The following is a 19393-nucleotide window of genomic DNA, read 5'->3' as shown; positions in this document are numbered from 1 at the left end:
GTGCATACTAAAATATTCATTAACCTTTTATTTTCTTATCTTAGTTTGTAAAATTAGAATCAAAACTGCAAGCTGGCAGATTTCTGGCTGCGCTCCAGTTTTCGCAGGAACTCCTCGAAAACCACGACACCCTTGAACATGCTAGTCTTCTTGTGATCCTTGATGCGGCTCTTATCCTCCGGCGCCTCCATGTATCTCTTGCTCTTATCATCGAAAGCGTTGATCTCGTGAAGCAACTGGGTGATCGTCGGCACTGTGGTGGGATCAAACTTGGCCACAGCACTCACACTAAACGGAACGCACACTTTTCCAGTGGCTGGATGAATGCAAAACGGTGCCTTTAGCAAATGATTAAATCCCCTAGTGACGTTGATGTCCAATCGAGGATAGAGCAGTCCGAGCTGGATTTCGGCTACAATGTTCTTTAGCTTGCGACTCCAGGCACTTGTCGTGGATGTCCTCATAGAGTTGGCGTACTTAATAAAGCTCTCCCAGACGAGTCGCGAGTTTGCTCCATCCTCCAAATTCTTTTGCAGATAAGATTCTAGTTCGCCACGTGCAGCGTCATCGTGGACCATGTTAAGAAGTTTGGTAACTCCCTTGGGAGTCCCAAAAAGATTCTGATCCTCTAGTACAATCTCCTCGAACATGGGCTCCACTATCTTTAAGGCTCTCTTGAGGCTATGATGCGGTCGGTCTCCCATTGAACATCTGGGTGAATTGCCGCCCGCGAAACTGGCATAGGTAATAATGTTAAGGTATTCCGCCACAGCATACCGACCACGTCCGTCCAAGTGACGGGCTTGGTGGTCGCACACCCAGCAATGGATACCTCGTCTTCCTGAGAAAATCCAGATTATGTGCTCGAAACCGAAATCCTCCCGCAAAGCGACATCCAAAACCCTGGCAGCCAGCACCATAAACTTCCAGCATTTCAGGCATACCCCTGCTCCAGAGCAACAGGTACGCACCTCGTCGTAATCCGTCATATCTATATCAAAAACGAGTTCACGTTGCACGGGCGTTAAGCCGCCAGGAATTGATCGATGGTTTTTAGGCTTGGAATGCATTACTGGTCCTATGTCAATCTTAATAGGATTCCTCGAGCAGATCTCCTTTTCCAATTCAGCCTGGGTATCAAAGCACAGGTAACGTATATATATATCGTCCTGCAGTGTAAAGGAAATCTCGCGATTGGAAAAGATAGCATCCTCAGCTGAAAAGTATAATGTTCAAAGGCTATTTTGAAGGATTGTAGTTAGATGTACTTACATGATCCATACGATAGCCAGCGGTAGAAGGGCAGATGGGGAAAGAGGCGCCTGTAGTACACGGGCAACATATCCTGCAGGACTTCGGGATTGTAGGCATGCACAGCAGTCGTCTGCTGCTGTGGAGCCTGGTTTTCCTGATCTGCGACTTGTTCGGGCATTTTAAGAAACTGAAAATAAACCACATATCTTAAGATTAAATCAAGAAAAAGAACAGAATATTTAGGACCGTAAAGAAATCAAAACCATTAAGCATTTTGTCGAAACCTTATATTTATATATTTTTTTGCTGATTTTTTTCTTTTTCAAAGAGAGATACACGATTGGAGCTTAAAGTACTGAAATATATTAACGACATGCATTTTTTAAACGTAAGAGGCTTATTAATTGTCAGTTATGGGTCGAAACAAATCGAATCGAGCAATCGCAATGGAATACCGCAGAAAGAACCTGGTCAGAGAGTTCGTCCGATGATTGGCTTAGCTTACATTGGAAATCTACGTCTACCATGTATATATATATATTACTATATAATGTATGTGTCTATTTTACGGCTAGGTTAGATCATTGTTGTAGCTTAAAGATTAGAGCACGACCGGCGAGCTTTCCCTTGTTCAGCATCATGGAGCAGCGAAAGGAGCCCAGTAAATTCCACAACTCTAGGTCACTGTGAGGCGAATGTCTTGCATTTTGTGCTGCTGCCAGGAATGCGCTGGCTGCCAGGAATGCGCTGGCTGCCTGGGAGGCGCAGTATTGTAGAGCGTTACCGAGGCGATGTGGCTATTGGGCATCACCTCGAAAATCAGGTCTTGGTAGCCATAGCAGAAGGTGGAGCCGAACGGATTCGCTGTGTTCGTCGAGCTAGCGCGATGCAGCACCACTGGCCGCTCTGAGGTGGCCAATGCGCTGCTGATCGCGTCCCATTTGGTGTAGGCGGTTATGTTCACATGTTCCTGCTTAGTCGGCGTCACCAGATCGTGACCACTATCGCTCATCGAAGGGTGATCTGCCTGCAGCAGGAACTGGAACTCGCAGCGATGGTACATATTAAAGTTGAAGTGACCGGGATAGTTGGTGTGCAGAATGAACTTCTTGCAGGTCTGCGTCCGTGCATCAAAGAGCACATCGATGCCAAGCGTGAAGTAGTTGAAGAAAATATCGCTTCGTTTGCTCTGCGCTTGTCGATTGACACTCGAACTGTGTATCTTCATTTTGTCCTCGCTCTTGAAAAATATACGATTGGGTGCTCCCAGACTGGTGGCCACATCCTCGCAGCTATCGCCGAAGAGCAGCTCTCGCGTGAAGCACTGACGGCGTGGCTCCAAAGCCCTTCCCGAACCCTCAGTAAAGAGCTTCAGCTTGAGACCCTTCGTGTGTCCAAAGGCGGTTCGGAGAACAGTGGCCGATTCCAAATACATCTGGCGGTGATAGCAGGACAAGGGAAGGGATGGTGCCCTGTTCTCCAACACATTGCTGCCTGCGTAGAGAGACATCTTGGACACTACGGGTGAGGCGCCATTCAGGAAAACCAGAGAACTTAATCCATGGGCGTAGCCCGAGTGCAGCTTGCTGTCCACTGGAAAGTAGAAGCTCAGCCCGCGAAAGTGTAGAGCAAATAACTGTTTGGCTGCATCGTAAACCCCAGGATGTGTGGCTCCAAAGGAGTGCTCGATTTGCTCGATACTCGGCAGCACTTCCGGGGAATTGAAGTAGACGCCGAAATACCGCAGCTTCACCAGTTTCATGTTGAATACCTCGATGGTCTTCAAACGCTGATTGACGGGATCAAAGATCAAACGAACGCCATCCTGTGGCAGGTTGATAATGATGTCCACGCCCAGGGGATTGGTATCCGAGTACAGCACCTGAACTCCCTTGATGATGCCCACCTGCGACTGGATGATGGAGATGGCCTGCGAGAAGTGCATGCCCAGCACAAATTCCCAGGCATCGCAGCCCAAGGAAATCTCCGGCACGATCTCCAGATCTAGCATTTTCACCTGGGGGTTTTTAAGGGATCTTGGTTTGTTATTGTTGTTGCTGCGAGTCGTCAACTTACTGACCTTGATATGTGAAATCAGCTCGCGTTGCGAATATATTTAAACAATTATATATATACGCAATTGATGGCCAAGTGTATTTGGTGTTATTATTTCAGCACTTTCTGTTTTCAATTGTTTGCGCTCGTTTTCTTCTTTTCGCTGGTTATGCCTTTGTTTATTTTTATGCAATTACGCAACTCCAATAAAATTGTTTAATTCGTATGTTTTCAACTACTTGTCGTGTTCTTTGCGAAGCGATTAATTGTATTGTTTTCTTCAAAAAAAACTCGGACAAAGACGAAATGCGCAGCAGAAAAATGAGATAATAACAAAGTAATGGCGTTGCCAGATCGCAGTGGGCAGCTGATTCGCGAAATTGCAAAACAAATTGGGTGTGGCTTTGCCACCCAAATAATATGAATATTAATGAAGTTCTTAGTTAAGCTATCTAATCTAGTGACTTAAATTCAGTTAGAGCTACTTAACAATTGATTTCATATAATTGCTTAATTTATTTGCCACATTTAGCAACGCTGGTTGAGAATGCAACAGCTGTTCTCATATTTTCGCGCGCTTTTTGTGTACCAAAGACAGGGATTTATAACTTACTTTTTGATCTTAACTGTTATGTTCTTGGAAAATCCGCAGTTTACTTTGGATCCGCAAGGCTGAATACTTCGCACAAACCAGTTTTAGCTTTTTATTTCGTTTAATTATACAGGTTTTATGTAGTTTTTATCGCACGACTCCTGGTACTGTGCCAGTAAATAATAGCTGTTTTTGCACGACTACCAACACTACTCTGCTTGCCAACACTAAAAGTATATACATTTGGCGGACTATGAAAATGATTTGTTTATTACTTACAGCCCACTTTTCGCTTAAAACTAATAAAAGACGTATAAAACCATCACATGCACTATATTCCTATTTATCAGACACTTTGGATTCCCGACTCAGGGCACGCAGAACCGCATTTGGGGCAGCAGAAACTGGCATCCGTTAAAACATTTGCATTGAGGCAATAATAGCAATAGATATGACCACAGCCCATGTGGTGGGGCAATGTGGGTCGCTCCCCACAGAAGGTGCAGGTGGTGCTTAGTGTCATCTGCGGAGCCAGGAAAGCCGGACCATCTCTATCCTCTAACCGTCGTCCGGAAATCGCCCCACCAAATGTCCATGATTTTAGCAATCTTTGTAGCTTACGGAAATTGATGATGGGCAACACCAGTCCAAGGATTTCCTATAAAATAAACTTTAATTTATAAGTATACAAAACGAACTAACGAACACGTACCATAAATCCACCCCAAAGCAGCTCCCTCGTTAGGTACTTGTAGCCAATGTCTCTCCTTTGATTGTTCCGCAGACTAATGTAGTCCAATCCCAATAGGTAGTCCACCAAAGTGGGTTTTCGCCCTGTCTTCAGGAACCGAAAGTAATTGAGGATGTTCAGTATCAGAGCACTGTTCTCCACCCACGTAATCGCCTCGCTAAACCATTCTACGCGCCTTGTTAAACGTCGCTCCTCCCAGCTCTTCACGTAGCCCGGCAGGACGGTCAGGATGAAATGGAGCACCAGCCTGGAAACGGTCAGCTTTTCGGCATCGTAAGCCAGAACCAGTAGCTGTTGGCCAAAAGTGGAGCACCGCTTGCCGACGGAACCAAACCAAATGGCGGATTGAATGAGCAGGTCGAGCTCCGGTTGGATTTTGATGAAAAGAACGGGCTGTGAGAAATATACACTATATATTGGCCAATTATGGTGGTGTTCATAAACTCACTGAGATGGCTTGCAAGTTCTCCAGCAGATTATCCCGTATCAGGCGGGCAATGTCCTTGTTTAAATAGATGGCATCTATCTAAAAGGTAGGCATGTATCATTTTCATGCTTTTAATTCATAAATAGCTCACCATAATTAGCTCACCTGATTTACACGTGGTACATATTTGTTTTTCTCCATTATTTTGTTTATATTCTTGCCTTTGGCTAGCTGACCATTGATATATTTCTTATTTACTTGTACTCTGCCCTTTCTTATCAATTAGGGATGGCAATTGTAAAGAAAGTTTACTAGTTATTATCGATATTGTTAAACAGTGCTGGTAAATTATATCGAAAAACATCGCCAAATTTAAACTAGCCATCTTAGCAATGCTGTTTGATTTTTTATTTATTGATAATTGAAATCAGCTTATATATCAATTACTATGACTTTCTAAGAAACTCCTGGTCTTTTAACCATTTAGGAAGTATTTTCCGTCAACATTTCAAATAAGGCTTATGCAATTTCAATGAAAACAAACCCAAAAAACCACAATGAACAGAAGAACTCGTTTGGGAGCCGGAAAATGTGTCTAACGATGTCTGGTAATTTGTGGAAATCTTGCCCATTGCCGTTTACGTCTGGAAACGCATAAACCAGTTGGTCAGTTGAGACATTTGGCCATTTGTTTGAGGCGTGCAAGTTCAATGATTGGCCCCGGCTGAAAAAAATTAGTGGTCGGGTGAGTTTTGATTTTATAAAAAGTACATAATTCACACTTTATTACACAATTTACAATTCGTTCGTTCGATCTCTGTTTTACGAGAAGACATAAGTATACATTACAGTTTACAGATTATAGGTTATAGATTTAAGATTAAAGATTAAGGCAAACAGTCGAGTAGTGATCGGTAAATTCGTCTGAGCAGGTAGTGACTAAGGATCAGTTGAAAGCGGAAGATACACATAGAAGTTATTCGCTATCACAGAATAAAATACAATATACAAAATGTTAATGAAATGGCCATGGACAGGATGTGATCCTTGGCCTGGGTGTGTGCTGATGTCCTAATTACGAGATATGAAGCTGATTCCATGGTCGAGCGATGTGGATATGCTTGTCCCTCCTCCTAGTCCTCATAATCCTCCTCCCACTTCCGGCTGATGAGCAATTTGGCTAACTCTAGTGCGCAGTGTGTCCTATCTTAGTAGTGGTGCTCGTGCAGCTCCTCATGATGATGCACTGGAGCGGTCTTGTGGACCACGGCGTTGAATCCATTGTGCTTGTCGGCGGTGTAGTCCACGGTGCGGATGGAACCATCGGGCTCCACCAGGGAGTACTGTCCCTTGACGGTGTCACCATCGCGGGTCTCGTGCTGCGACTTCACGTCTCCGGTGTGGAAGTCATTCACGCCGTACTTGAAGGCGTATTTGGGAGGAGCCTGTTAGGAAACAACAGTTCATCATAATCATCTCTTTGATTATAGTTTATAATATAATTTGGAATTCAGAGACAATACTCACATAGTAGTCCACATGTTCATCATGTCCGTGGGACTCGTGGGTCTCGTAGTGGGGCTCAGCGTGTTCGAGGTGACCGTGCTCTTCGCCCAGTGAGATGCGTTCGATCTGATGGTGGCCATACTCGTGGATGGGCTCCGGTTCGTGATGGGCCAGGTGCTCATACCCATGGCTCTCCTCGTAGTACTGGTGCTCCAGCGGATAGGCGAGGCTCAGGCACAGAGCCGAGGCGAAGATCAGATACTGCAAGATCAGATAGGTGGGTGCATAATTAGCAACTAATTGTTTCCGTTGGCGGAGTGTGTGCAGTTGCAAGTGCTGCAATTAGCGGTGGCCACACGGATTGGGTGGGTGAGTTAGGAGGACTTGCTGGCCACAGACAGTTGCTATCCATGTTATGGCTGCATTGCAAGCAAATTTCGGACTTTTTCCTCTTGCTGGTCTTAATGAATTCATAATCAAGTGTTTGCTGTGGTCGACTGACGCTTTTGTTTGGATATACTTTTAGTGGTTATTTTGTGGTTTACTGGCTGACTGCAAATATGTTGGTTAACTGAGCGGGAGTTTTATTTAACTAAAGCAAAAGTGTGCGGTTTTTTCCTGAATCTTAAACGATTAACTTTAATAGGCGCTTTTGTTTGAATTGTGGTTTTTTTGAGGTTGTCTTTAAAATTGATTTTTATTAGCACAAAATAGCTAAATTGATTTTGTGATATTTTGCTAGGATGATTTTTAAACGGAAATTTCGTGGTCCTGTCGAATATTTTTACTAAAAACGCCTTTTTTTGAGCTCCTGTCTGTCATTCTCTACATTTATATTTTTTCTTATGGATAGTAAATTGTACGTATTTCCTATTTCCGATGTTTAATAAAATTTGTTGCCATTAAAAATCATTTCAAATTGAAATCAATATCACATTTTTAATATGAGTATCCTTTTAACGACTGCTGGCCATTTGGAACACATTTTCCACTTGATTCACCACCAAATCACTTGTGTTTTTAAATATCACTCGACCCTCAGATCGTTTTGATGTATCCTTTAGGATATGTTTGCTGTATAGTTTGTTGTTCACAATCGTTATCCTTTATCCTTGGCTGCTGCTGCTCACCTTGAATGCCATTTTAGTTTGAGTTTGAGCTCGCGATTTGTTTGGAGATCACTGGTTGACTGCACGCAACTACTTTTCACCACTGAATAATGTGGTTGCAACCAAAATGCGCCGCTTTTATATGGTTAGGAAGAAAGTGATTCGGCTGGCAGCGGTGGTTCGGTGGCTCGGTGGATTGCTGGATGGGATTCGTGGATCGTGGATCGGTGGTTCAAGCAGCGGTGGTTGGAGCAGCGACTTCGCTGTCTTCGGTGAGCGGAGCGTCTCTTGAACCGAATGTAAAACAGTTCACTTGTGGTTGTTGTTTGCCATTGTTTGGGGTTTGATGTTTGCAGCCCCAATGCACTTAGAATAAAAAGTCGACACAACTCGGGAAAAATATCGATAATCAACAATGATAACATGAGAATAGAAACAAGAGAAAGTGGTTCAAATGAAAGACAGCATTATGACATATATTCAATTTTCAAATATTTTCTTCTTATTCTCATAGTTTATTTATTTCTAGCTAACACATTTAGCAACATTTTCGATGAGTGCTTGTCGTCCAGGACTCTTTGTGTGCCATTAGTGACGCATGCGATGGCGTTGATAAGTCGTCATCGATGTGGCTGATCGGCAGTTGCAACATTGCAACAAAACCCCCCCCAACCCACCGAGCCCAAGTTTGTTAATATTTTGGTATTTTCGATTTGGCCAACTCGGCTTGGCAGTCTATTTGCATTGCAGGTCTGCATTGTTGCCGTGCAAGTGGGCTCATTAAACGCAGTTTGACCCAAATTTCGGCTTGATGATTTTCGTGGCTGCTGCTGGGCAACATTTTTGGGGCAACCTTCTATTGCGGCTAGCCTCCGGTTAATCGTTCACTTTTAATGCGCTGATTTTCGTAAATTCGTAACTGGTAAATAGCTTTAGATTTGAATTGGGTCCGCAGGCTGTACCAATAAAAGCCAATTTTGTAATATATAATTGTTTCACATAACACAGAAGTTTTGTTCGCAGCTCTTTTGTGTGTGAGTGTGTGTGTGGTGCCCACATACTTTGTCTGCCACGTACTTCAATTCAAAGTTAAGTGCCACAATTGCGTTAAAGGAAAATTAACCAATGCTAGCTATTTTTTGGGTCTTTCGTCAATTTGCAATTGGTTGGCGCTAATTAGGCAGCGAAGCGTGGAATTTAGTGACTCTAAGGTTCTCACCTCGAAGGTTGAGACAATCGTTTTGTCAAATGCATTCAGGTGTTTTGTTTCTCAGCTGCAATGCAATTCAAGTTTGTTGTAACTTAAATATATTCAGTATTAAAACGAAAAACATATGCCCACTTTTCGTTATAAAAACCATTAATTTGTGTCAATAAAATCTCCATTATTTTCCCACAACTTTAAGGAAAATACTCAACATGTTTCCCCTATTTAACTCCATACCCTCAAATTCCTGCCCATCATGCATTCGTTCAACTCATTTCATCCATCTCTGTAATCTAGTTCAACGGCAAGTTGTTTGCCAATAACTCAAGAAATTACTTGGATTTGTATGTGAATTTCGTGCAGTTTTTCAACCAACCACTTTGCATAGCCCCGATTCACAAGCTCTTTTTTGGCAGATCAGCAATGGATCCATGGATCCATGGATTCAATCTGGTCAAAACGAAACGAGTGACATCGGGTTGATGTACTCTTAAATACGAGCACAATTTTAATTGCTATATTATGGTCGACAACGTTTGACAACATTGCGAGACATGACAAACCGAAAAACTCGGGGGATAAAAACAAACATTTTTTCCATGATGATTATCAATCCAATCCGCAGTAAATCCCGATGCAGCGCAAGAAATATGGCAAATAAAATAAATGCTTAATTATGGCCACGATTTGGGGTCTACATCTGCTGTTTAGCTGGAGAGCGTTGGCGTTGCGGCAGGTGGAAAAAATAACGCAAGTCAACATGCCACACTCGACAAAACGACTGCAGTCGCCTTTGCTGCATTCCCCATGTACATACAGTCACGTACCGCACTGTATCTGCCGCAGCATTTGGCAATTCGACGAAGCGTCGCAAATTGAACGCAATGCTGATACAATTTGGAGCTACAATTTGGTGAACTTTCCAAAGAGAGTCCATCGAATATGGTAATAAGTTGGGAATGTATATAAGTGTACTGTACATCTGGTACTTTTAATTCAATGGAAAAAAATTAGATTATCTCAATTCCTAAACATTCAAATCCCCTAACAGCAGACTATTTATCATTATATTGCACCATTTAGAGCGTATAATAAGTTGAAGGGTTTCAAATTTATTGACCATTTCACCCATTTCTGTCTTGTGATGTGCAACATTTTTCGCCTGATTTCGCTGCCACTTATCGGCTCAAAATTTGTTATTTTTCCTCGCTGTCGTTGTAATTGCACACGAAATTTTCATTTTGTTGACCAGCAGGTGTTAATTTTTTGGTTAGCTATAGTTTAGATTCGCTTTGCTGTGTAATTTTTGTTTTTGGCCTGGAATGGCTAACTTTTACCCAGAGCACTTGGACACTCAATCAATTCCCACTCTCAAGAGTGAAAAGTCAAGACGCGTGGTTGCTGCTTTTGTTGGTTATGCGCATGCGCGCATGTAACAGCTGCAGGTAAGCAGGCCAAGCAATTACCTAGTAACTCATATTTACCGTTAGACATTTAGTACATGCATTAACTTGGCCAAAAGCAGTTGAAGTGCTCCTGCCGCCACAGCAAAAGCCGCAGCTCTAGCTATTTCTTGTGTACATTTGCGACATCGGCCAAACAAAATAAAACAAAGCAATCGGACAAAAAGTTTGTCACACTGCAAAAAATATCAAGCAGCATTGCTCTGTTTATTCATGTATTAATTAACTTAATCTTAATGAATAGAAGTGCATACTAGTGCTTTAGTTGGTTTGGATTCATAGTTATAAGGTTTTTTTATGTTATATTATGTATTTATTAAATTTTATTTAATTATTATGCTCTTTATTTTTCCTTTCTTAAGTCAAATGCTATCGATATTACTAGTTTTGCTGAGTGTACCTTAAGCGATCGCTTGCAAACATATAACAACAACAATGGCTGGCAATCAGCAGCCAACTTTGACTTTTGTCTCATTGTTTCATATTTATTAGAGTCCCGGCTAGAAACCTTGCAACTCAACAAGCCAGCGACGCGTGCATCTTTCCAAAATTGCTGTGGGAATTGGCTTTGGAATCGGATTTTGGCTTTTAATGGTTATCCTTTTATGCGGCCCGTGCTTACGCAACCAGCAACGGCAGCTGCTGTAATTGAAAATTACATTCGAGGAGCCCAGTGGAGCCCAGTGGCAGCCCAACGCATTCAATTACCAGCAATTTATATTCGTTTGCTCGCAGGCAATGCGCATGAAACACGAATTTACTGGGCAACTAGTTGGCTCGATCTCGCGGAGAAATGTGCGTGGTCAAAAGGAAAATGGCAGAGAAATATATGGCTAATTGCCAGCGCGCATTGAACTTTAAAGTGTAAAAGCCAATGGAAAAGCAAGTCGTCGCTGCTTTTCACTGCTCGTTAGTTTTCAGCCAGCACACGGTGCGTATGAGCAATAAACGTAAAGTGGAAGCAGTGAAGCCATCTACACCTGTTCCGTTGACATCATGTCTAGATTTTATTAGGTGATAAATGATTTTGTTAATAATTAAAAGAAATAAAGTATAATATTGTAAATATTAGTCGTTAGTATGCCAGTCGATATCCCCTAGAATCCCTAGCTTAATCCATATTAGCTTCGACTTTGCATTCTTCATTATTCAATCGCATCCAGTCGACGTCGCCGCCAGCTTCGATTATGCATTCCGTGATATAACTGGCGAGTGGAGGCATAATCTGAAAAGCCTTTCAACGGTAACAAATAATATTCACTTGAATTCGGTGCGGTAACAGCAATTGCACCCGCTGCTCCGAGCCCCTCGACTTCTGGCGCTTGGTATTAAGCCTCGGCTGCTGCCGTTGACATAATAAATAGCTGAAGAAATTAATTAAATGCAAATTGCCAAATCACATAATCATATCACATGGCAGCTGGGACAGTCGAGCGACACTCATTTTCGTATGCATTTTCATTTTCATTTTCATTTTTCAAGACTTTTCCACCGCAGATAGCTCTCGTGTGTGGAGCAAAACGCGGAAAAGTCGGCGAGCTCGGCTGAGCAATTTTCCAATTGATTTTCTTGCAGCTCTAATTGTATCATTGACTAATCAAAATATTTACGCTTTGCATTCACAAGACCGCTTTAATTGTTAAATATTTTAAATTCGCCACCAAGTGCCGCTGCCATTTTCACACATCGAGTGTGTTGAGGAAATCTGGTGGCGTGGTTTTCCCATGAAGACTTCCTTGGACTTTCGGTTTCTGTCACTGGCAAGAGCGTCTCATTAATTAGGCGCCAATTGAATGTGTCTCCTTCTGCCTCACTCCCTCCCTCCCTCTCTCTCTTTCTCTCTCTCCACTTCCTACAGCGAAAAGCGCTGAATTTCCCAGAGAAAAGTGGGGGGCAGTGCAACGGCAAAGTAGGTTAAATACTTTTACCTTATTCCGTAGCCGGCTAATTGCTGTCATTTTTGGCGCTGCTTTGTTTTTCCTGCTGCCGAGCGGCGCGGAGATGCAACAAATTAACAACTTTTCAAGCTCGCCCGAACCGGATATTATGAAATTTACCAGTTTCGAGTACCATATCGAGATTATAAAATGGCTAAATTTATGCAACCGCCTCGGGCTCGAACGGCCAAACGGCCAAACGGCAGGACCAAAGAAACCGGCTGCAGATCCCCTAATCAAGTTTTCAGCCCGCACATACATATTTCCATTCCGCGCTCAAATATATTGCGTTTTATTAGTTTATTTATGAGCTGGCCGCTGCAGGGACAACGCCCGCAATCTCAATGTTAAGTTGAAGTGCGCAGCCGAAGTGCCACTTGTGCGCGGGGCCCACTGTGCGGCTACGTAATGCCAGCGCATTGCATTACGTATACGTCACGCCCTAGCCAAAAAAATTGAGGGAGAAAATCATAAACACTTTCACAGAGCCACTCAATGGGGTGGCAGCGATGGTGGTGCAAGTCGATTGCCTCAGCAATTAGTTAATGACCGAATATGTATGCCGAAAAGAAAGAAACCGAACCCAATGCATTGGAATGGAATGGACTGAAAGTGGCGGCCATTTCATTAGCATACAATACAAAACAACCAGCCAAGTTTCCTCAGTTGGTATAATTAATTAATATTAAAACTCCGAGCAATGACTTGTGGTATAGTAATTTGTATAATTTCTAAGAACACAATTTCCATACACATTTCAAACTATCTGTGTCCTTTCCTCATCCGAATGTGATTTTATTACTTAGCCATTTCAGTCAAGCATAAAAGTGAATGTGCCAGATACAAATTCGTGGGCAATAAATGCACACAGTGAATAAAAATCCAGACTGTGCAAATGTAAATTGCTTAAAACTAGCAAATACCGTGTAAAGTGCTTTTGAGTGCTTTTGGCAACGAAATTTCGCAATCGGCGAAGAGTGTGCGTGCCACAAATTAAAGCTGCCGCAATAATGGAATAATAAATCAGCATAAATATGCATTGGATGGAAGAGATAGCGAAATGACGTGGAAAGCGAAAACGATAACAGAAATCAAAATGCAATTCGCATTTCCTTCCGTTTTTTTCGAGTTTCGAGCTCCGCTCGGCATTTGCGCGCATGGAAACGCATTTGGAAATTTGGAGCAATTAAATGGCAAAACATTTACACTTGACTGCAACGTGATCCGAACCGATGTCTTCCTGAATGGCTGGAATACCCATCCACCTGGCGAGCGGACCAAAACCCAATCCGACCCGTTGTGGGCGACACAAATTAACCCACAGAGGCAATAAAAATGAAACTTCAAAGGCGGCAAGCGCTTTTGATTGGGATCAAGACGCCGCCAATCTGGCTGCTCTACTTTGGCACCCGGAAAATATTTTCCAAAAAACTCTGCCACATACATTGGCACCACTCGGCACCTCTTGTAGCCGCCACAATTATGCTGTTCAGTGTATGGAATTCTTTTGTGGCTCCCATTTTGCCATTATGGCCAAATTGTGATCACTTTTTTATGGCCAAGGTATCGGCAAAAGAGGCGGTGAATGAAAAGTGAAAGAAGCTTACCTAATAACTAGCTCAGGGAATGCTCTTGTCTTAACTAATATTGCTCATGTGCACGGAGAAAAAATTGCTAAGCGATTTTATAGCACAAAATATAAGTTAATTGAAATTTAATATCATGTACTATAAACTAATCATAATAATATTCAATGAAACTTTATATATATATATATATATATTATTTTAAGTTATATATTTAATTTATATTTTTCTGTGTAATTTGGTTAACAACCCCTCTTTAGCATTTCTTGTAAAAAAAACTATTAAGCATTTAGTTTGGCCTGGTGAAACATTTTCAAACATTTACTCTGGCCTGGCGCACTTAGGTTGGGTAAATTGGCCAGGAATTCACGGCGATTTGCCTCAATGGTTCGCCGTTGCCAATCTGCATCGCTTGGACTGCTATTGACCAGTGGCCCGGGCGGCGGTAATCTGGCCTCCGGCTCCTCGACTTGTGGAGCCTTTTCGGCATTGTTGGTTTGGGCCCTGTGGTATTTTGAACTTTCAGTTTTCTCGGGCTCCGCTGTGGTGGCCTTGGTGGTTTCTTGATCCGCCGGCAGTTGGAAGGGAACTATGGGAAACTGCTGGGGAATTAGATTCTGAACAGGGCGACCCTTAGTTGGGTCCTTGCCCTGGATGACATCGAGCACCGCTGGCTTAAGCACATCCATGCTGACATCGATGTGGTTTAGGTCGATTCCATGTTGCTGCTTCAGCTGCTGGGCCACATGATCCGCCACATGGGAGACGGTCACGTTGAGATGGCTTTTTGGATCCCAGGTGACATTTGCAGGCGCATCCGATTTGCTTCTCTCCACCAGTATATCAGGTCTTTCGGTGGGCCAAACAGATTTGACTTTCTCATCGCCTGCTTTAAAAATCTGAATCTGGGCCGAGTAACCTCCATCCTCATCCGCCATATATTTGGTGACTTCAATGCGTCCATCTGGCCTTGCATACCCGTAGCTACCTTGAATGCTGCCATTCACAAATCGTTTTTCTTCTCGGAACTGAGAGTTCTGCGTCTGCGGATCATTAATCTCATAGCCAAAGGAATATGTGTTGGGCCCTATAAATAAAATTCAGTATAAGAAATAATGTATAATTAATAATAAATTAGTATAATGTTGCCTACCGTAGGGCTCGTGCACGAAATAGTTTTTCACTTTGGCTCTTTCTTTTCCCGGTGTAACTTCAGGCTGATTGTATACTTCGACTTTCGATGGCAATGGATTGGACAACGCGACGTATACTTTTGTGATTAACACGAAAACCTACAAATGGAATAAAATGCTCAGCATATATTAAGGCGTAAATCTTGTTTGCAAAACGAAAATCAATATAAAATAAAATGATTTTGTTTCTTTGTCGCTTTTCATTTTTGCACTTTGATTTTTAATTGATCGGTATTTATTGTCATCCGAAGATTAAAAACTGTTTTCCCCTTTTATATAAGAAATACATTTTGATTTTACGAAATAATGCTTAACAATTCTTTTTATTTTAATTCCAAGTAAGCTTTAATATTTCTAAGAACTTTGGGGCACACATTTTAGAGAAATAAATAATCACATTTTTATTGACTTTCACTTCCAGAACGTTTAACAATTTGAGTATTGCTATTTTATACACCACTAAAAATCCCTGAGCACTGAAGTAACAATTTCAAATCACTTACAAAGAACCAAAACAAATTTGAAGAATGTCCCATGCTGAATTTTAATGCTGCTCGCCTCTAGCTCGATCTATCTCATTTATTTCGGTGCTATTATTATTAATTTATTATTTTTGACCGGCGAGTTGCGTGTACTTTCGATGGCGAAGACAGACTGAAGAACCGAGAACCTAAAGCGAAATGGAGAGGCCCACATACTATAGAGTGGGTGCGAATCCCCATTTGGAATACTTCACCGGAATGCTAAGTTATTTTCCTATTTTTGCTCTGCTAATTATTATAATTATTATTTTTCCAGCATGCTAATCTTCACGACCTTCGCTGTGGCTTCAAAAACCAACCCAAAAGAACGAGATAATCATTATTTTTTAAATATGATTTTTTATTTATTTTTTTTGTAGTTTTTTTCTTTCTATTTCCATAATAACGTTTTCGCATTTCGTTTGCTGTTTGCTGCTGTTGTTGTTGCTGTTTTTGCATACAAATGTTTATGGGGAATATATAGTACATAATTGTAAGACTCAAATGAACTTTTGAGACGTGAGAGACATGTGAGAGTTTGTTTTTCTTCTTTTGTTTATCCTCCTAATTGAGTACAACGTTTGTTTTTTTGTTGCTTTTTTCGTATGTTTTTCTTTGTTTGTTTATAATTAAGCTGCATAATTCTTTATAAATACACAATAAATGTGAAAAATACTAAATGCAAAAAATGAAACTAGATACAAAGGTGTCAGACTGAGAGTGAGTGAGTGAGAGATATAAAGAGAGAGAGAAAGAGATAGTGAGTCGTTGAGTGAGTGAGACGGGTGAGTGTGGAAGAAAGAGGCGGAACGAGGTCACAAGGATAACAGCGGGGATTTCTAGAGTACTAGCTACTAATGCACAATGACCGGCCCATTACCGGCAATCTTTTGCCCTCCAAGGACCTGTTCTGCAAGAGATCCTGTCAAATTGTCAGCAATCCCGCAATGGCACACAATTTAGCACGCCCACCGTGGCTCTCAATGGGGCGTGGCAGTTAAAGGAAGCTGGCCACAGTTTGACAGTCATCGCAAAGGCTTCTAAAGAAGATGTTGTAGAATAGGAAAATGCATAGCACAGAAGAGAGATAGTCTTAAATATATTACAAAAGTTTAGCTTGGGAAACTGAAAGAACTAAGCGTATAAATAAAGTTCTATGTACAGAGTGAGGAGAAGTCCTAAGAGAAGCCTTTGCCATATCCTTGGAGTACAATTTTCTTGGGGCATTGCGTGCAAAAGATTTCCAGCGAAATCGGTTCTGGTTAATCGTACGTAAGTACATATACAAACAAATAACATATATCGTGTGAAAAACTTGTCACTCCAATACCGGTTGTTATCCTTAGCGCGTTCATCATCCGCGTTCAAGTCATTCCGAATGTCAAGTCGTTATGAATTTCTGTTTGTTTTCGGTTCGGTTTATATCCTTCGTCCTTGTGCCATGCCAGGATCAGCCGGGTGCCGGGACACGCCCCCTAAGGCGGTCGGTGTCTACTAAACTCTACGCTACGCTTACTTACAAAAGATTTTCATTTTCGTTGTTTGTTTTTTTGTTTTTTTTGTGGTTTTTTGTTTGTTTTTCTGTTTGTTGTTGTTCCTATGAAGATTCTGGTGTGAATGAATGAGAGCGAGAGGGAGAGCACCTTGGTGACTAAGTCAGGCTCCCGCTACTTAGTAGTGATGCAGGAGGGGGGCGTGGGCCAGCACGGGGGCGGCATGCAGCACGGGTGCATGGGCGATGATCTTGGTGGGGGCGGTCTTGTGGACGACGGCATTGAAGCCATTGTGGTCGTCGGCGGTGTAGTCAACGGTGCGCACCGAACCATCGGGCTCAACCAGGGAGTACTGTCCTGAAAATGGATGAAGTGAAATGGGTCAGCACAGTAAACAAATTTCGCAAATCTAGGTTACAACTGATGAGCTCTCAATAAAACATTATTTGTTTTCGCATTTAAATGTCTTAATTATGTTTCAACTAAGAATGTCAAGTCTCTTCAACTTCTTAACATTTTTATAGAATTTTGACCTAAAATGTTAAAGATCACGTTCTCTTCATATGGGGGTTTTAATTCAAGTTCGTTGCCTAAATCTTTCGTTTGTTAGCAGAAAAATAATTTTTAAAGTTCCCTTCTGCAAATCCGCTGACTGCCAATGTCAATATATTTCAGTTCGTTGCCTAAGTCTTTCGATTTCTAGAGAAGTTCAGGATATTTAGACTTTCAGGATAGATTATACCTATCATTTGTGGTTATTAACCCATTGAAAACTCACCCTTCACCACATCACCGTCGCGCTCCTCGGCCTGCGACTTGATGTCGCCGGTGTGGGGATCCTTAATGCCGTAGTTGAAGGAGTACTTGGGATAGGCCACCGGCTCGGCGTGGACGGCATGGACGGCGTGCGACAGGACTGGCGCATGATGCACCAGCGCAGGGGCGTAGTGGCCCAGCTCGATGGGAACGGCCTGAGCGGCGGCAAACAGCAGAGCGATGGCAACGAAGTACTAGAGGGTATGGAGAAGTTAGCATCAGGATCGGTAGAATCACTGGGGGGGGGGAGTTTATAGTTGATTGGGGGGCAGGGGGTTGGAGCACACACCTTCATTTTAATTATCGAGCACGAACGGCAAACGGACACACGGCGCGAACACGTAGCTAAAAACAAGGACGAAGGACGACTGGACGCTGAATCCTGCAGAGGAGGCTGTAAGGAGTGAGCTCGAGTGAGTGAGGACCGTTAAGAGCACGAAATCGTTAGCTGAACTGATGTCTGCAACGATGACCAAAAGTATTTATATACGCGTCGCTCGCCGACGTCTGCAGCCCGATCGACGACGACTGGAACGAACGAACGATGGCGTTGCAGCTGTGCCACCGGTGGGTGGTGTTGGTGGTATTGGTGGTATTGGTGGTGCTAGTGGTGCTGGTGGTGCCGGGGGAGCTGCATGCCAGTTGGCAGCGGAGCAGTGCTGCAGTACCATACCACGCATGTGCCACAACAATGATCCCCGAGTTCCCCCCTTCAAAAATCTGTAGCTAGGTGCGGCATTTGTTTTTCGGCCTGAGAAGGCGTTCGGTGACTTAGTTTCTTAGTTTCGCTGACTGTTTGTCTGCCTCTCGCTGATGACGGCGCTGCAATTGAAAGCGACACTTTTGCATTGGCTCTAATGATCTAAGCTTTTTATTTATTGATTTGCCGACATAATTACGATCGTTTCGAGTCCGCACAACTTGGCCGAAAAATATTATTACCATATCTGTGGCAAACAAACGGGGCGTCGTTATAATTACCACGACAACACCAACACCAAAAAACCAAATCCCATAGCAAGCCGACTTGCGTAGTTTTCGGGCCACGCAATTTGTTGCCTGACATTTTTGCGACCGATTTCAGTTTGTTATTTTCACGATCTGGAGAACTGTGTGCGGAATTTCGGTGTTGGCAAATAGTTTGACATGGCTAAGCAAATCAAACGCGGCTCAATCAATAATTTTCGGAGGCATGAGACAAATGTTTGTCGCCAAGATTGCGAGAAATCATAAGTTTTATGTGGCAGCTTGGAGATTGTAGGGGAATGTATATAAACATTATATTAAAAATGGGGTTGGATACATTTTATTTATCATCTAAGTTGTCTTTTTTTTAAACTGGAATTTGTGACCCAGCTATATATTATAAATATGATGATGGTTAGCAGTGGCTAATATAATACATTTTGTTATTAACAAGATCCTCCACCAATCTTGGTCATTAACATAAAATTTAACACTAAACCAACTAAATATTATAGCT

At 42.4% G+C, this 19393-nt stretch overlaps 6 protein-coding genes across 6 annotated transcripts; all 6 read right to left on the bottom strand.

Moving 5' to 3' along the window:
* Position 1: 1 nt before the first annotated feature.
* On the bottom strand, positions 2-4102 carry LOC6604864 (DNA primase small subunit). Its single transcript, XM_002029673.2, has 3 exons — positions 3923-4102; positions 1273-1441; positions 2-1216 (listed from the first exon to the last, which is right to left on the bottom strand). The coding sequence occupies exons 2-3, from the start codon at positions 1430-1432 to the stop codon at positions 60-62; spliced, it is 1317 nt and encodes a 438-aa protein (XP_002029709.2). The 5' UTR covers positions 1433-1441; positions 3923-4102; the 3' UTR covers positions 2-59.
* Positions 1573-3629, bottom strand: LOC6604863 (UPF0183 protein CG7083). Its single transcript, XM_032719053.1, has 2 exons — positions 3335-3629; positions 1573-3271 (listed from the first exon to the last, which is right to left on the bottom strand). Exon 2 carries the CDS (start codon positions 3263-3265, stop codon positions 1931-1933), a length of 1335 nt encoding a protein of 444 aa, XP_032574944.1. The 5' UTR covers positions 3266-3271; positions 3335-3629; the 3' UTR covers positions 1573-1930.
* A 48-nt stretch (positions 4103-4150) lies between the features above and the next one.
* On the bottom strand, positions 4151-5366 carry LOC6604862 (peroxisome biogenesis factor 2). The gene is made up of 4 exons (XM_002029671.2): positions 5245-5366; positions 5101-5178; positions 4614-5045; positions 4151-4559 (listed from the first exon to the last, which is right to left on the bottom strand). The coding sequence occupies exons 1-4, from the start codon at positions 5278-5280 to the stop codon at positions 4248-4250; spliced, it is 858 nt and encodes a 285-aa protein (XP_002029707.1). The 5' UTR covers positions 5281-5366; the 3' UTR covers positions 4151-4247.
* Positions 5367-5829: 463 nt separating this feature from the next.
* LOC6604861 (adult-specific cuticular protein ACP-22) lies at positions 5830-7801 on the bottom strand. Its single transcript, XM_002029670.2, has 3 exons — positions 7716-7801; positions 6607-6846; positions 5830-6524 (listed from the first exon to the last, which is right to left on the bottom strand). Exons 1-3 carry the CDS (start codon positions 7725-7727, stop codon positions 6288-6290), a joined length of 489 nt encoding a protein of 162 aa, XP_002029706.1. The 5' UTR covers positions 7728-7801; the 3' UTR covers positions 5830-6287.
* A 6282-nt stretch (positions 7802-14083) lies between these two features.
* On the bottom strand, positions 14084-15739 carry LOC6604860. The gene is made up of 3 exons (XM_002029669.2): positions 15584-15739; positions 15041-15179; positions 14084-14974 (listed from the first exon to the last, which is right to left on the bottom strand). The coding sequence occupies exons 1-3, from the start codon at positions 15614-15616 to the stop codon at positions 14169-14171; spliced, it is 978 nt and encodes a 325-aa protein (XP_002029705.1). The 5' UTR covers positions 15617-15739; the 3' UTR covers positions 14084-14168.
* A 225-nt stretch (positions 15740-15964) lies between these two features.
* LOC6604859 (cuticle protein 8) lies at positions 15965-18358 on the bottom strand. The gene is made up of 3 exons (XM_032719095.1): positions 18200-18358; positions 17873-18104; positions 15965-17451 (listed from the first exon to the last, which is right to left on the bottom strand). The coding sequence occupies exons 1-3, from the start codon at positions 18203-18205 to the stop codon at positions 17273-17275; spliced, it is 417 nt and encodes a 138-aa protein (XP_032574986.1). The 5' UTR covers positions 18206-18358; the 3' UTR covers positions 15965-17272.
* Positions 18359-19393: the final 1035 nt, after the last annotated feature.

The sequence above is a fragment of the Drosophila sechellia genome, chromosome 3L (assembly GCF_004382195.2).
Source record: "Drosophila sechellia strain sech25 chromosome 3L, ASM438219v1, whole genome shotgun sequence".
Taxonomy (NCBI): Eukaryota; Metazoa; Arthropoda; class Insecta; order Diptera; family Drosophilidae; genus Drosophila; species Drosophila sechellia.
This window is presented reverse-complemented; position numbering and strand designations above follow the sequence as displayed.